The sequence below is a fragment of the Apium graveolens genome, chromosome 11 (assembly GCF_009905375.1).
Source record: "Apium graveolens cultivar Ventura chromosome 11, ASM990537v1, whole genome shotgun sequence".
Classification (NCBI taxonomy): domain Eukaryota; kingdom Viridiplantae; phylum Streptophyta; class Magnoliopsida; order Apiales; family Apiaceae; genus Apium; species Apium graveolens.
Window position 1 is genome coordinate 9347655 of NC_133657.1, and position 18992 is coordinate 9366646.

The 18992-nt window shown below is 32.9% G+C and overlaps 1 protein-coding gene across 1 annotated transcript; it reads right to left on the reverse strand.

Moving 5' to 3' along the window:
• Window positions 1-7557: 7557 nt before the first annotated feature.
• Window positions 7558-11057, reverse strand: LOC141698080 (putative fructokinase-7). Its single transcript, XM_074502688.1, has 6 exons — window positions 10768-11057; window positions 10518-10643; window positions 9047-9670; window positions 8695-8936; window positions 7777-7917; window positions 7558-7682 (listed from the first exon to the last, which is right to left on the reverse strand). The coding sequence occupies exons 4-6, from the start codon at window positions 8794-8796 to the stop codon at window positions 7596-7598; spliced, it is 330 nt and encodes a 109-aa protein (XP_074358789.1). The 5' UTR covers window positions 8797-8936; window positions 9047-9670; window positions 10518-10643; window positions 10768-11057; the 3' UTR covers window positions 7558-7595.
• Between the last annotated feature and the right edge of the window lie 7935 nt (window positions 11058-18992).

The following is an 18992-nucleotide window of genomic DNA, read 5'->3' on the forward strand; positions in this document are numbered from 1 at the left end:
GTTGTTGCAAGCTTAACAATGTAATCAAGTCTATAATACGAAGACCTGAATCAGAGCTAGTCGTTTGTGAACTAGACCAGTTGCACTAGGAATCAACATTTCATGAAAGGAATCTGAGTATTATCATTAGAAGGATTGTTAAGTGAGGATTCGTATCAGGGAATACATGTTTTATGATTCAAACGAATACTTAAGAGAGAAGACTTAAAGATGGGACAACTCAGGGAATGCAATGCTCTATAGAAACTAAGTCAAGGTGATCACTACCTTGTAGTAGGAGTCATCATGATCAGTATATTAATCTTCAGAAACAATATCCTGGATGTACAGTTCAATATTTCAGTACAGAAAATGATCTTGACTTAGTGTGATACTCAGGGAATAAATGAGAGCAAGAATAATTTCACAAGTGCAGTTTTCATCCCTCTGGTTGCCATAGAGAAATGGGTTGAATTTTTTCTAAGGCAAATTCACCCCAGGTTCACCTTGGTCGCCATAGAGAAATGGGTTGAATTTTTTTAAGGCAAATTCACCCTAGGTTCACCTTGGTCGCCATAGAGAAATGGGTTGAATTTTTTCTAAGGCAAATTCACCATAGGTTCACCTTGGTCGCCATAGAGAAATGGGTTGAATTTTTCTAAGGAAAAATTTACCCTCTATACACTCTAGTCACCAAAGAGAAATTGAGTTGAATTTTTCTAAGGTAAAACTCACTCTTAGTCACCACAGAGCTTGTATTACCTTGGTCGGCACAGAAACCTCAGCCATAACTTTATTGAGTTATCAACTGAATTATGTGGTAAACAGTTGGCCACGTATTTCAACAGATATAAAGTCTACACTTTGAAGCAGAATTAATTCAGTTGTATTGTTCAGAGTTTTATCTTCTTCTCCGACAAGATGAGATAAAATTAGCAGCAAAGATTTTCAGAGAATCTCAAGCTTTTTCTATATCCGTTTAACTTCTCACCGGAGTAACGTTATAATGCCCGATTTAATTCTTGTATATTCGTAGGGGCATTATAATCGTTACTCGGTAATTAAATCCTTAGACAAACAAAAGCTAGATCATTGTATAGGATTTGATTTGTAAATCTTTGTAGAAACTAGGAACTTAATTGCTCTTAGATTGTAGCCGGTTAATTTATTTACCGGAGTGTAGCAACACCCCTCGCAGATTTATATATAAATATATACTTCCCCCGAATATCTTGTGTTCCTCGTTTTATATTCCCAAACACTATTCATCTCAAGAACACGGAACCACTAACTGAGCACTAAATCTATATTCGCTAAAAATTTAAATTTTTTTTAATTTAGTGATTATCGTATTCAACCCCCTCTTCTACGATAATACGGGACCTAACAATGTTGTTTGTTAAAGACTAATAGTTAATTAGTGTTAGTTATGTCAAATTAATTAGTTGATTTTGATGCAAATTTTATTTATTTAAATGACTATTATATCCATTAGTTTACGTACACAATGACTTTATTCATCATATAACCTCGTGCATGTGTCATGTTATTTGTCAGAATATATATTCGAGTGCTTACTGTGTTAAATGGATTACATTAAATATTTTATATAATTTAAGTTGTTGGTCAGACTTCGGTAATATGGTAATATGTTATAATTGGTATGGTTCCAGTATGCATTGACTATCATATGATTTTAAACTGATATTTATTTGCACTGCATGTATCGATTTCGTTAGTAGATTAAATGATTAATTTATGTTCTACTTATTAAATTTTAGGATTTGTTCGTGTTATTAATTCCGACTTTTAAGTGACTTTGAGATAAGTACTTTTGACTTTTAATTTTCGGAAAAAATATTTCAATTAAAATTTTGATTTTGTATAAGATAAAAGAACTTTGATCTCGAAATTATAAGATAAGGTAGTTGTGAAATTTAGAACCCAGTCTCTACATTTTCGAACCCGTTCGTAATTTACGATGTAGTTCCAGAACTAGTCTTAGATACCCTTCATAGGTGCACAAATGTGCATATTTATATACCTATTAATGGCACGTATTTATTAAACTTTAGATGGTGACCACTGACAAAGTGTGTTATAAAGAATAAGAATAAGATGCCGGTTACTGACAAAGTGTGGCCGTATATCAGACATTTGTATTTATAAGAATTATTATTTTGTTTGGTTTTACTCTATTCTGCTTAGTTTTAAATTCTGATATATTTTAGATTCTGATTTTTGAAATAAAATATGAAACTTTGGGTTGGATTTATTTTAGAAAATATTTTACAAAATTATTATTGATTTGAGAATATTTGTTTTATTAAAAACACCCATTATTTTTTCGGTTAAAATGGTTAGTCAATTTGTACTTGCTGAGCTGTGTAACTCATCCTTTTCCTAGATTTCAGGTCGTTAAGCTCTGGATTTGAATAAGGATGTGAACTTCATGGATTTTTATGCTATTTAGTTTTGAATAAGACTTTCGTACCATAAGATTAAATTTGATATATGTTTAGACAATTATTATCGAATTTGTGGAGCCGCTTCTCCGTTTTTATGATTTTGATTATTGAGTTTGACCGCTATTTTGACCTTCGTGATATACTTAGAATTAACGAATATGATGCTATTTTATTTAAATTTTTGTATTTAGATTTAATAGTCCGAAAAGTCGGGTTGTTACAATTGGCATCAAAGCCTAGGTTTGAAACCTGTAGCATACCTTTTAGGTTTAACTTGTGAGTGTGGGCACTATCTTTCGCCTTACAATGTAATTGCATTTTATTTTGAAATTTTGTAGATGGCAGAAAATGTTCCATTTAACAACAACATGGCTTGTGATAGCAATGACGATCTGAGCGAGCATTTTGCAATTGATGAGGCGCATGATTATAAAAGTGGGGACTCCGTGAACCGGCCCCACCCTGATGACTCTGTTGGCAATATTATGGAAGACAAATATTGCAGGAATTAGATTTTTGAAGGCGTTGCTCGAGGTCTGTGAGGAATATATCGTGGTTGTTGAACAAAGAGCTAATGCTGCGATCAAGGCTTTGGAGTTCAGAACCCAAGTTATGGAAAGGGTCATCGCCAAGGTTTGTGGAATGTAATTAAGGAAGTGGTGTCATCCCGTTGAAGAGAAGACCATGAAGAACATATTTATGAAGACTCGAAGATGGATAAGAAATACTCGAACAGTCATTGAAGAAATGTTAGAACGCGATAAATCATCAAATTATATGTTTATTAGAATAAATTACGATGAGTAATAGAGGAATTTGAACCAAGACTTAAATATTATTTGTGTTTAGTTATGTGAACTTAATTTGTTGGATTTTTTTTTTGATATTTGGATTATTCAAAATAAATAAAGTATTGATATGATTGAATTTTGCTTTGTTATTTTAAGATTCTATTGTGAGTTTTATTTTAAGATACTATTGTGAGTTCATTATTTGCGTGTTTAAGAAACTATTTTATGTGATATTAGAAAAGATGGATGGGGAGAACAACAATGACAATTAAGGGAATAATGACGAAGGAGGAAACGTCTTTGACCAGAATAAGTGTGTCAGTGTAACGTCCCATATCGACAAGAATAAGAGTGTTTGGAACCTTTATAAATACAAGTAAACAAATAATGTGTACCAAATCACTAGCTTGTTCGGACTGACCTGTGGTGGGTTGTTGGGTCCCGGTATTCATTCGGTTGCGGGCTTGGATATTATAAATGGTATCAGAGCTCTTCCCGACCGAAAGTGTTGAGGCACTGCCCGGGTTCCGTATGTATATTTGTGAGATCGACGAGGATGTTGATCTTATAAGCGGGGGTGTTTGTAATGTCCTATATCAATAAGAATAAGAGTATTTGAGACCTTTATAAATATAAGTTAACAACCAATATGTACCAAATTGCTAGCTTTTTTGGACTGACTTGTGGTGGGTGGTTGGGTCCCGTAATGCATTCGATTGCGGGTTTAAATGTTATAATCAGCAACCGAAGCCTAATATCGTCTCTCAGTTCAAGCGTTTGAACCCACTAACTTTTAATGAGGCAACAGACTCGGCAGTAGTGGATATATGAATCCAAGATATGGGAAACATTTTCAGACTTATAGGAGCAATGAGCAGCATAAGGTGACCTTCGCTATGTACCGGTTCCAAGGAAGCACTTACGACTGGTGGCCCATGGAAAAGAGGAAGAACGAGACATTATCGAATCTCGAAGAAAATCATGAACCGTATACATGTGCAAAGTTCAAGAAGGCTTTGGAGGACAAGTAATTTTCAAGAACAACTTGCTTGCAAAAAGAGAGAGATAGAGACTTCATTCGGTTTCAGCAAGGTGGGAAAATTGTTATTGAATACGAAACATAATTTACAAAGCTTGTGAAGTATGCGTTAACCTTAGTGACAGATGAGAGCAGCCGAGCACGAAGATTTGAAGAGGGACTTCAACGCGACAACTGGAATTCTGTGGTGTCTTTTGAATTTCAGACGGACGGGGCTTTCCTCAACAAGGCGTTAGTGATTAAGAAAGGCTTGGAAGAATCCGAAAAGGCATCTGGTAGCTGGATAAGAGGCGATTCGCACAAACTGATGGGAAATCTTTTCAAAGGTCACCTCCCAAGAAGTCACACGTGTACGATAATATTTGAGGTCAAGGTAATCGAGATATCTATTGGAGGTGCGGCAAGAACCATCACGACAAGGACTGTTGTTGGAATACATGTGCTTGTTTTTATTATGGAGAAGTAGAACACAAGATTTCGAATTGCCTGCACAACCCGCCACCGCCACCAGAAAGGAAACAGACGATAAGAGAGGTGTGGGACGTGTGTTTCACCTCACAGAAATTGACAACTATCGAAATTAAGGGATGATTTCTTTCTTAAATGATTTATTTAATTTATTTATGTGAATTTAGGGGCCAAATTCTTTTAAGTAAAATCTGTTAATTTTTTAGATATTACTTGTTAATTTAATTATATATTTTTGTTTTATTTAGAACATTCTAAAAACTTTTTGTGCAAGTTATTTTATATGAGAAAAGATCTGTTCTTTGTGGAAAGAAGAGTGAGAATAAATTAAAAAATTGATATCTTTTTAATTTAGGTAATTGCGTGTGTCAAATAGTTTGTTTTAGAAATTTGTTTAGAGAGCATACCAAACCTGTAGGAGGAAATCTTATTATTTCCTACTTAGAATTATGGTTTTTTTGCGCCTATATAAAGACCTTTTTTTAATAAAAACTCGTACATATTCTCTAATTCGCATAAAGTTACATATTTTTCCGACCTCTGCTTTGTTATTATAGCTTTGTTATTATATGAGTTCCTTTGAACATATGTTTGTTTGCTAGTCTTTTATATGTGTTCTCTGTCATGTTTTAATATACTAGTTCTTTGGCCTGCATCATGTACGAGTTGGGTATGTACGAGTTGGATATATATTTATTTGTTATCATGACTTCTGTTAGTGTAATTAATTAGAGAATAAATTAATTGTTATGGGAATTTGCTTGGTCTCTGGTATGTGTCAGACGCATGATGTGATGATCTAGAATTGCATGTTAAATTCATGTGTTAAGATTTTGAAAATATAATGAATATGTTGGGTACACATTAATTTTATCAATCTGTGTTTTTGTTATTGAGCTCTAATGCCAAATATCCTTGTATTAAAATAATATACATGCTTACATATTTAAGCATAATTGTCAAATATGCATGCAAGATGTATAAATAAAGGTGTGTGTGTCAATTTATAAAAATATTAAGTGAGCATGTACATTTGCAAATTAAATATTAATGCCAGTGTTGGTCAGTTAGTGGGTATTGCATGAATTATATTACATGTTTATTAAAGACTAACTAGCATTATAACCCGTGCAAAGCACGGGCACATTCGATTTTATTTTTTACTTTTTTTGCAAATGTTATAATAAGGCTGGTTCATTTTTCATATTAATCAACTTCATGTTTCACGATTTAACTAAAGGTCGCTTGTTAGCAATAGTTAAATCAAAATTTTCGGCCCAAAAACATGAATTAGTTTAATAAGTATTGTACGCACATTCATCATTTTCATATTTGGAATATTGTAATGATATAATTGAGAAGTCTTGTAAAACACAAGTTGCATTTTTATTTTTGTAATCAATTTTTTTATATATATTATAAGAAGTTATGGATATTACCATTACATTATAATAAATGTATATTTTAAATATTACCATACGAGAATTGTTGATTAGGTGTACGACTCATTAGTTTATACCATCTTCTAGGTGATATTAATTGAAAATTATTATTTTGTAAATTTTATTTGCTCCCCTATCCTACCTTTGTCCCCTCAATTCTTAACATTTCCTTTTCACTGCTCGACACACATTTTAAGGCGTATATAAAATATAGTTTCATAATTTTTTTAATTTTTTTTTCTAAATAAAAATTTAAACATTGAATTTGTATTATGAATACTTTTTTTTAAGAAAATAATTTATGAAACTATACAATATAGGTGTCTTAAAATGCGTGTCGAACCATCCCTCTCAAATATAAAGAATTGAGATGGACAGAGGGAGTATTATATAAAATTATTTTTAATACGTTAACCACACTGAATTTCTTAAGTACAAGGACAATTGTTTTTCAAAAAATCTTACTATTTTTTTTAAAAAAAATAGATGTAATATCAGCACTTTCTATGTAATTGAGATTGTTTAATTAAGGAACTAAAATATATTATATAGCTTATATATTATAATACTAATCACACATATTAAGTATAAATTATGAATTTGTATACACACACCTACTTAAATGAGAATTCACCTTCAAATGAGGACTGGGACACAATCCAAGTCTCTTATTTCTAACTATTTAAAATCTTAGCCACGGTATTTTTAATATATCACCACTTTTAAGAATTTTCACACGCTATATCTCCTCCAACTTATTTTAACGGTCTTCAAATTTCTCGTAATTTCGGCTACTCTCCAACTACACTCTTGTTACCATACTATATTTAAATCCGCTCTGAATATATGCATTTTATTTTTCTACTTAACTACATCTCTCTCATCCTTTGATAACTTCATATTTGTCCATCCTCCCTCCCATAAAATGTATTTCACTCATCACTAATAATATTTCGTTGAAGTATCTTAATTCAATTCCTTTCAGAGTGTGGCGATAATGACTAGGATGATGGATATAATAGCGATATATGTGATGATATATAAGACGATTAACTCTTAAAGTTATGATATCTCCACCAATTTCGATTAATGTTTTTCAATCTCAGGATTTTAATTTTTTTTGAATTTGTGCTATTTTTTTATAAATTGTATTAAAAAATTTGTTGGACAATGATGTATGCAATTTAGTGATTCCGTAATAAGTGGTAATACTTGATTATAAATAATCATATTTCTAAGATATGTAACATTGATCGTTACACTTTTAACCATATATAATATCGGTAAATGTGACTATCGGCAACTCATCAAGTGAAACACTCGGTCTCTTTATATACTAAAGCACGGGTAGTGCCATAGTGTAACAATTAAAACAGATGATATGATGTATGTGTATTTTATATAAAATTTAATATGTGATTCTCGTAAAAGCATCACCTGCACCAGTTGTGTCCACAACCTTTAATTTCAAACCAGAAACTCTACCCTTGAATTCCTGAACAAAATGTTTACAGATAAGTTATATATAATCATGCATGCTAGTAGGCTAATTTAGAAATATGTAACTACTCTGTAACCGGTAAGAATACCTTTGTATAGTATCTGCAACCCTGAGATCCTTCTGTTACTAATAGAAGATTTAGGTTATAGTGGTATAAATTTTTTAAAACCACGTTATCATCATAAGGATCATCGCCTCCAATTAAGAAAGAAACTTCGTCCTTCCTTACCTATCATTTCATAAGAGTCTTGTTTAGTGCCAATACAACAATGACCTATTACTGTATAGTAACATAATGTTGCATCATGTCATAACTTCTGTAGACAGCTTATTATGATTGCAAGTGCAACTGTTCACTCTTTAGAAAGCATAAGCAGTCAACTAAGCGACATTGCTTACAACAGGAACATGATTTTATTTTATCAACTACTGCAATAAAGATACCATTTGTGCATAGATTTTCTATACAATTTCTGCTATATGCTTGCCTAATGACAATTGGTATTCAAATAAATGCAAGAAAATTTTAAACTATTTCTAACAATTAAATGGGGTACAGAAAGTCATGGTAGTCAAATACTGATATTTTTTCCACAATATAAAATATAAAACAAGGAAAAGTAGCAAGCATTTCCACCTACAACTTCTAGTGTACTCGTGCCTAGATGACAATGGTACCCACAAAAATGCAATAAAATTGTAAACTATTTCTAACACTTCAATGAGGTACAGAAAGTCACATTGGTGGGAAACTGACATAGTTTGCCATGATATAACAAATTTAAAACAAGGAAATGTAGCAAGAATCTCCACCACTATCCCCCCACAACTCACTAAAAAACATTAGCAAGAAATAAAAGAGATAAGTTGATCCAAAATGCTGAACCATCTTTTTTTGAATTTTTAGCAAGACTATAGATTGTGACAGTAAAAGGAATACATCTATTTAGAAAAAAAATAAAAAAGCATCTTATATGCCCGTCCAGCATCCGGGTGTGCAACTTACAGCTTTAGCATCATTGACCTCTTTTGTGGCCTTTTGCAAATTCTGCCGATGCTTTTGAAGAAGTAAAGGATGAAAAGCTTTTGTAAGATACAAATTCCACATTTGAGTGGGGTGTGATGTTTGTGCAATTCCATCTCCTTATAAGTCTTTCATACTTTTGTCATTGGGATAAAATAGATCCGGACATGTGCCTCTGAATGAAAGACTATAAGTTTCCCGAGCATTTATCTATTTTTTGATGTCTACAAAATTAATTAAAGGTGAAAAATAATGGCAGTGACTTGTTTAGATAAAATGCAATTCAAGTGTATCACATCTATAAGAAATTAAAATAACTAAAAAATAGGAAAACCTTCTCGGTTATCCTTAGCAGCACTTCTGCCTCAGCCTTCAATACAGACTTGTTGCAATTCATCATTTAATGGCACAATAGAGAGAGGCTCCATGATGACTTCTGCACCTGAACCACTACACCCACATATCAGTCCTTATAAAATGTTTCGCTCAGAGTAAGGATTCATCATAAAATATCAATGCTTTGCCCATTTATCCATATTTGACCTTTACTCATGGTGTTCATATCCAGAGCTAATGGATGATTCCAACTGGAGCGTTGAAAGTAGGAGTATTACATTGGTTAACTAGGAGTATTACTTTTGTATGATATAAATCTCAAATTATTTGTTATAATTTCTCCACAAAACTCCCTGCTTGATCAAACTGATAATGAGGGGTCACACTTATTCCTATGCTCCCAAAAGTAGTTTGATCAGCCTTCTTGATGCTTGTAAGGTATGACAAATTGCGGCCCAGTATATCATTTCCAACAAATTTCCCCGAATAACTACAAGTTGATAATCCCTCATAGGTGGTATCATTCTGACTTGCATAACTTCCAACAGAACCAGACCATCTCAAACCATTCCTTGCGATTCTTGCCATACCATATCTTTTCTGTTAGCTCGTAGCAAAAGATCTGCAATTTAGTGCTAGTTTAGCTGTTTAGATTTTCTTGAAGTGGAACTAAAAAAGAAAATACTTAATACATTATGTAATTTTAAACGAATGCGAAACGCATTATTGTAGCACAATCTAATATAGGAATACAAGTCCATACGTTTCTCTATTAGAATGTGAGCTAAGGACAAGAGTTTAAAACATATAGAGCTACAATCCAAAACAGTCACAGCAAACTCAAGCAAGGCAAGACAACAGTCGTTTTTAGGACCAAAGTAAAACAAGACAAACTTGGCTATGCTCATCAACTGATGGCAACACCAAGAGCAATATCTTAACCTGACTAAAACACAGAAATAATTATTACAACTCTGTTTATTATTACCAATTAGGCAAATCATAACTAAAAAAACTAATACATTAACAAAATATCGGGTAGGAGAGGACAATATTTGGTGTGTGCTCCTAGAATTATAAACCAATTATATCAGTGAAATCATACAACTGTTAAGCATTTGGATTGTTGATGAGAATGAGAATCGTGGAATGGGAATGAGTATCGGACTTTTTAATAATTACAGAGCAATACCAAGAAACAATAAATTAAAAAAAAACTAAATAAATATTCAGGATTAGCAAATGCATAACACACGTACACAAATATAAAAATATACTCCACATCTTTGGCTTATATGCTTTTTTGGGAGAGAAGTAATCACAATAAAAACCATTGCAAGCATTAATCTATAAATGATAAGCAAAACAAGGTTAAATATTAAAAAAACACTTTAATACACTACACTAGATATTATTAAATGCAAATCCCGAAAAGGGAGAACATAACACCAACATCACGAAACACTTACAACAGGATCAGGGGCATCATCTTGCTTACACAGTGCCCCGACCCATGGAACTCCAGTGCCCAGACCCAAAGCCATCTCAGCTGCCCATTTCGTATAAGCTTTACCAGGGGCACTAAATTCATTTTCCTGGGTCCATATTCATTTTCAATAATATTAACAAAGCTCCAGAGACCGACCGGTAAACAAACTCGATAAAATCAAAACATAAAATTTGAAAATAAATTCGAAAAAAAATATATTTTTCTCTTACTAATCGAGAAGTCCAGACTTCTTTTAAGGCTCTTCAGCACCAATCAAGCTTGATTTATGAATTAATCGAGTTTAATTCATATAAATAGGTTTGTGCAAAATAAGGGTTTTAGGTTAGAGAGAGTGAGTGAGAAGAGAGACAGTGAAAGATGAGAGAGAAGAGAGAAGAGAGACGAGAGACAAGACAGTGAGAGAGAAGAGAGAATGAGAGAATGAGAGAGAGGAGAGAATGAAAGAGAGGGGGGAAAGGTTTTGGTTAAGGGGAGAAACTGAGAATAAATTTTTTGGTTAAGGGGGGAATTTTTTGGTGTATTAACGGGGAAAAAAAGAAACGGGCCTTTTTTTTAAAACGATTATAGACATCGATTGGTTAAGATATCGATGTCTTACAACACCTTTAACATCAGTTTTAAAGCGACCGATGTTAAAACTGCTTTTAACATTGGTGACATTTCTAACCGATGTTAAATGGGTGATGTCGTAGGTACTATTTCTAGTAGTGCTATTAGTTACGCGTAAGTATTGAACTTTAGATACCGACCATTGACAAAGTGTGGTATAAAGAATAAGAATAAGATGTTGACTACTGACAAAGTGTGGTCGTCGATCAAAACTGTGGTATATATAAAGTAATGACCACAACATCCTAAGTAAGTATTGTTAATGCCGTTAATTTATATTGTTATTAAGTAAGTAAAGTTATGTTTTATTCAAAAAAATAATTAAACTTTAATTTTGAAAATTTGTAACTGTTATATTTAATTTAACTTATTCTCATATTATTTAATTTGGTAAAGACCTAATCTCAAGTTATATAATTATTATTTCAAGTATTAATATATTCGATAATTTTAAAATAAAAAAAATCTCAAGTGCTGTTTATATTTAAAAATAGAAATAATGTTCACAAATTTTAATATTATTTTGCAAAGATAATGTAGTAGAAGATATTTTTTGGATACTAAATATTGGAACTAGATATATATGATATAACACTCTATAATTTAGATATTTTATAAGAAATATCTAGACTCTAGATATTTTGATTAAATAAATATTTTATAATAATTTTGTGTTTAAGTAAAGGCTTCTCAAGCAACTTCTATAAGATATTTTGTTTAAAGGGATATTTTGGTTAGAAAACTCTAGAATCATAGGGAGTAATCTTGTAGAATTTTATAGAGAACTCTAGAGAATTTATTTTATCAAAAACTATATTAACTTAGAGCAAAATTTTATCAATTCGTATATCATTCTTACACTAACCAGAGAGAGAGGGAGAAATAGATAGATAGAGAGAGAGACCGAGGAGTGAAATCTTGTAAGGTTTGTTGGTGGTGATCATAGTTCCTAAGAGAGCCAAATACATTACTCATTAAAATATTCATAAATTGCTGGCAATCGGATTTGACCAAAGAGGGATGTCATATATTTGATTATTGATTTACGTAACGTAAAATCGGATTGAAGCAAGCTATTGTTTTTCCTTACTCCTATTGAGAAAATTGTTTGATTGAAATGATTATTACTGGGAATATGGTTTTTTCTTCGAATGGTTTATTTGGAATCATTTTTCCTAAATGAGTACTTTGAGGATACAAGATTATTATATTTTGCTTTCTATTTTATCTGAAACAGCTATACTCTTTATATCTCGGTCTGTCCAATTATTCAAGAGGTCCTTTAAATTTTATTTAGTAAATGTTCGACCTATTGTTCGGGTCAACCACCTTCGATTCTATTAGGATAATTTCTATCTTTCAGAATTATCCTCTTTTATTGAAATCGAGCACTAAACCATTTTCGGTCAGTTTAAATGAAAATAAAGATAAATATTCATTCAGAGAGGTCATAGTGATCGAATATTGCTATCATCTTGATATTAACCTACTCGTGATTTGTTTTGGTCTTGCTTCCTTCGGTTATTTCCATTGCTTCGGAATAACCCTATATTTCATTTAAATTTAATCATTCTCAAATATATTGGAAAAACAGACTGGGGCATTGTTCGTGTCGTCCAATAGCTTATGTTTCTTGAATTCTATTTAGTCCATTGTTCGATCTAATAGAGTTTATTTGAAAAGAGCTGACTGTGTGTCAGTCATGACGAGTAAACTATCCCGTGAATGTATTTTCGGTTCAGATTTTTAAAAAATACTACTCGGGGACTCTTATTCTGAACTGGACTACATGGTCAATGATGTTTGACCATAGCAATGTGATTATTTTACCCATTTGACTGGGTATATTTATGGCTCATCTGTAGCCGGGTTAATGTGAAAACCCATTTCTTTATGCTAGCAAATTAAATATTAGGCGGGCCTTGTCTTGGGGGCACTAATCACGTCCAGGCAAGAACTCCAGGAGAATGATACTTTCGACATGGTAGTTGATCGCACCATGGGGTATCGGGGTGGATGACCAGTATTCCTAAACTCTTTTCATGTTGGTCAGGTATGTGATATTGATTGGTTGTCTCTTTGACATAAAGGTGAATTTGTTATTCCATCAGATATCTTTATTTTGAATTGTGATATCTGGATCACTGAATTATCTTATTTTTTTCATTCATTCAGTTTTCTTTTGATATGTGATCCATATGGTTAAGTAGATAACTTTCTGAGCATTCAAATGCTCACTATCGCTTTTATAAATGTCTATAGCAGTTAAATACATAAAGTTAAAAGCATGCCAGGATAACGCAAAGGGGTGAAGTAAAGGTCCACTGCCACATGGTAGTGTGTAGATTCTTATTGTCAGATATATGCCTCAGATCTTGACCAGCACTATCTTTGGAACATATTATTATATTTGTACATGTAATTAACATGGCGTGAAAGAATGTTCGTAGTGACGTGGGAAAGATTGAGATGAGAGGTCCTTGGATCTATGGGGCGAGGCATAACAAGACCCATGAAGACTTTGTATTTTTTTATTTGGATTTAATTATCCAAAAATTTAGGCTGTTACAGAATCCACTACTAGAAATATTGCATCAGACATCAGTTTTTAGCCGATGTTAAAGAAAATTTAAACTGATGTCTTCGCGTGTAATGTTAAATGTCATGATCACTTGATATTGGTTTTTAGCCGATGTCTATAGCATTGCTACACGTCAATTTACTTATACATTAACATTGGCACTCTTTAGATTCCAATGTGAATCAATGTCTTTGAAATCAACCTCATAAAGTGAACCGATTTGTAACAATACTAAGTAACATTAGTTCCTCTATCAAAATCGATGTCAAACATTTCATATGTAAAAAGTAAAGACATTCGTTTCTATCCTATACCATTGTTTAAATTATACTTTAACATCAGTTATGCTAAAATCGTCAATGTATTTGCCTTATTTTATTTGATTTTCTTTCTAAACCGTAGTCAGATGACCATTTAGACAACATTTTTTAACCTTGTTCACAATCATGTAATTTGTAAACTCAAACTGAAGCCTTTTTTGCATTTTTAACATCGATTTATAGTTACCATTGTGATGTTAGTAGTGTTTGATACTTTGATGGCACACCATGTTGTTCTTATTCAAATGAACCAAAAAATATATTTTGGATAAAAAATATCAAACTATTTAAACTTGAATCATTAAGCTACATAACTAAATTCCATAATAAAAATATCTGACATCATTTACATCCAACATTACATTCGAAGTCTAAAATAAAAAATTGAGGGATATATATATTTTATCTAAATAATTGAAAATGCTTAGGTGAGAGCAAGCTGCACAGCTTCCCTCATAGTTCAAGTGTGACTTGCTTCAAGTTGCTTAGGTGAGAGCAAGCTGCACAGCTTCCCTCATAGGGAGATACATAATCAAATATTAGGATAGGTGATTCCCTCCTAGTTCAAGTGTGACTTTCTTTAAGTTGCTCATTGATTCAGCCTCTATTTGAGCCATTTGAGCTAGTGCAATGATGGGTACAATCTCAACTCCATTTCTACACTCGAGATCTCTATCAAATTTGCATAATATTAAAAAATCAATTAGTAACTTGCTTGATGCCTAAGAAACATGTGTCCATATGGTAATCTTAATTTATAAATAAAAATTAAAGGCAAGGACAGTCGTGCATGCCCAGGATAGTAGGGGGTCGGGAAGTAGGAACGCGTCGCCTAGTTCACCTAAGTAGAACATGAGTGTTTCGTTAGCCGAGGTTGCACCAGCTGTAAGCTAGATTTTTGGGATTAAAATTAAATTTATTTCCCCTAATTTCGGACATGAAATCAACTAATGCTTATTACAAATTAAAAGTAAAAAATAATTAGTACTAAATGGCTTTCTGTTTTAACTCCCTTGTACATTATTTTCTATATTTACCAGCTACCTTTCCGTTTCTTCATTAATTTTATTACTTTATTGGTTAAAAATCCTAAATTTCCATGCATAAAATTTAAAATAAAAATCTCACATATTAAGATCATGCAAATAAAAAAAAATTAGAAGGAAAAGCAAAAACATAAAAATTTAAAGAGAGGAAAGGTTTTTTTATAAGCAATTTTATTACTAGATAGAAAACATTAACTAAAACAATTAAGCATAAACAAACACAATAAAATCAAGTGAAAGCATGAAATGGCACCGTACCACTTGCAAACACCATCTCTGCCATTCATTTTTGCTACAACACTAGCCTGAGATAAAAACTGCACAGCGTGTCTGCATAGAGCAGTTATTTCTTAAAGTAGTCCTATGTTAGGTAATGAATACAACACATGGGGGGTGAATGTGTTTTGAACAATTTTATTCTTTTTGAACTATTTTTGGATGGTGAACAAAGTAATCTAACTTGTAGAGATAATATGTTTGAATAGAAATAATAAAACATGCACAGGAACACACTATCTTTCAAAACTCACTTAATTTTATATTAAAATCAAGTATGTGTTTTGCTACAAATTTATGGGTTCTTGTTATGTTAAGAACTACAAATTTATGGGTTCTTGTTATGTTAAGAACTCAACTTCTTTCTTGAGAGTTACAAGAATTTTGATCTATTTGTTACTTCTGAAATAAAGCATCCAGTGTTTACTTTACAGAGCAGTAACCACTGGTTTTACACAACATGCAATAGCATGTACTAAAACCTACTTTAAGTTAACTAAAACTTTCTATTTCTGGCTTAGTGTATCTTTACAAATCGTGCATGTCTGTGACTTTACTTTGTCAGTTAATCTTGGTCTTTGATCTTGTACTCTTCAAGTTGCTTTTGTAGACTTTTCAAATCACTAATTGGTTTATTTGTTGATTGTTAATCTTGGATATTTAACCGGTCTGCACTTTATACTTTGAGTTTTACCTCGAGATCTCCAGTTTGGTATATAGAGAACTCGACATCTCGATAAGTATAATGACTTATCGAAATCTCTTATTACTCTATAATTGTTATGACTTATCGAAGTCTCCGGGTTCTCGAATGTGAAACTGATTTGTTGAGATCTCTGAGTTCTCGAGTATAATATTGACTTATCGAGATATCTGAGTTCTCGAGTGTAATCTTGAATTATCGAGATCTCTAAGTCCTCGAATGAGCTTGACTTATCGAGATCTCCATTTCTTTGCATGCAGAATTAACTTATCGATATCTCTGAGTTCTCTAGTGATATTTTGACTTGTCGATATCTCAGAGTTCTCTAGTAAAGAAATGACTTGTCGATATCTCCAATCTTCATGTCTTCAATTTGCCTTGTTGATATCTCCGAGACTTCTCTATAAGCTTTACTTGACTTCTCCATAAGTCATTCTGGAGTTCTCGAATGACTTCTCTACAACACTTAATCTGTGACTTGTAGATTTCTTGACTTAGAATGTTTTCCCAAAATAGATTTATTCAACTCCAAGATTCTTCACACTTTCTCTGAGGCATGATCTTCATGATCTTCTTCTAGAGTTTATTCTTAGGCTTGAGACTGTTCATAGAAAAATACTCTAGTCTAATCTATTTTCATTTTTACAGACTTAAATGATATAATACAAAATGCAAACTTAGATTATCATACAACTTACTTAGGGCTGTCAATTTGACTTAGTCTTGATATAGTATAGGCATGTCTTGCACAACAATCTCCTCCAATTTGTGAGAAGATTGCTTATCACAAATTTATGCCTGTTAAAAGACTAACCCCAAGCTTCAATGAACAGATAAACTTATCATACAAACTGACATAAATATAACATTCATACATTATGTGATTCCTTGAGTTTAACAGATACACATCAGACAAATGTCTCATCTCCTATTTCTTCTCAAATGATGTCCTTCAGGTATACAAGAATTTCAAGTTCCTCTATGATTGGTGTCCCTCTTAAGGCTTCCACAAGTTTGAGTTTGTTATGTATTGAATAACTACTCAGTAAATCAATCCTAAATCTTGAGAATGTGCCAGCTTTGACAATTAGAAATTTTTCATCCTTGGTAACTCTGCTCATCCCTTTGGCCTTGAGATCTTCAGATTTTTGAATGTACATTTCTATCTGCTCATCATACTTTCTCTTCCTTTCCTCACTTTCAGCCTTGTTTCTTACTCTTCTTTCTTCCCTTTATACCAACCATTCAGCCAAAACAGATCTCCATGCCTTAGTTTCAGTATCCTTATCCTTCAGTAAGCTTATCACTCTTTTGATTTCTATGGGTGAAAAAGTGTCCATTAAGTCGCTGCCAAGAAATTTGAAGGATCCATCCTGATAGTAGATTCTTACTTCCCTTAGTGTTACAACCCAAACTCTGACCATTTCTTCAGCTAATTATTTTCTCGAGAGGGAGACCTAGGAATCTCTATCGGACATTACCAATAATACACATATACGAGGGAGACACACCAAAAATTAGGGCAGTTCCAACAAACTCTCAATGGATGCCGGGGTTACGTCTTCGAAACCCTCGATTGAAATCTTAGACTCGCTCCTCTATATGAGTTGCTGACTCACACCTTTATCTAAACCTTTCTACACTCTAATGACTCTACTCATAACCTAAATCAAGGACTCAAACCCGTAGCTCTGATACCAACTGTGACGGCCTCAACCCCGGGGTCAGGAGTTGACGTCACGAACAACAACAATCACAATATAATACAATCAAACTCATAAACACGACCCCTTTCTTCCCAAAATCTTTTCCAGGTTTAAGTATAATTTAGGTTACATAACTATTACATCCAAACTTATTTAACAAGTCGGACACAACTAACTTAATACAGCAACCCAACAGACCACATCTGGTCTGACACAACTACCTCAGAGGAGCCTGGTACGGAAGGAAATGGAACTCTTCCCTGACTACAACGGAAGGGTCTCTTAGGCATCTGCTATATATATAAAAAAACATTTTGCAAGGGTGAGCAATCAATTGCTCAAAAGTACCACTATATGAAAAACAAGTAAAACAGTTTATGATAAAACAATTATATGAACAAAATTATAAAGCAGTATGAATGCAGTAACCTGTAAATCATTGCAAATCTCTGTCAAAATACATCAAAACAAAACTGGATATCACTGACTAGCACGCTCTTTATAAAACAAAATAGTTGTGTGCTGTGTGTAAATACCAGAGTCCAATTTTAACATGCTATTCACATTTATAACTCAACTGTATAAAATCACTTATTCCGTTACAGGAACCACAAATCCAAATCAGATTCGTAGTGGATATGTGAAGACAGCTGATCAGGATATCAATACCAAACGGCTCCATCTGCCATCCCATAAACCTGTTCTGGAACTCAGAGACTAGCTAGGTCTCTGACCTGCTGGAATAATCGGTAAAGTAGTGTGCGCAACCGAGTTAGCCGCTTACGCAACCTTAATAGGCCAATATGGCCTCAATGTATCCAATATCTGATCGTTTTTATCCAGTTTCAAATCACTTGTTCCTATCTCAGTTTAAAATAATTCTTCTACAGCACACATAATTTTGGTTCACAAATTCAAAGTTACTTTTCCCCAAAATAGATTTTAAACAAATAATTTATAACTACAGGGGATCCGTAACTTAAAATGTTTCTGTTCCTGTTCGAAAATAAAATAACAGTGCATTCATATATACTGAACCATAAAAGTATGGTCATGGATACTTGCCTTGCAGAGCTTTACAACTATTATTGATTGGCCTTGGACCGACTTGGACGCTCGGGCTTTATCGTTTAACTATTAGACTATCATGGATCCGACTTCAATACTCGGATCCTTCGATTGGAACCCTGCTG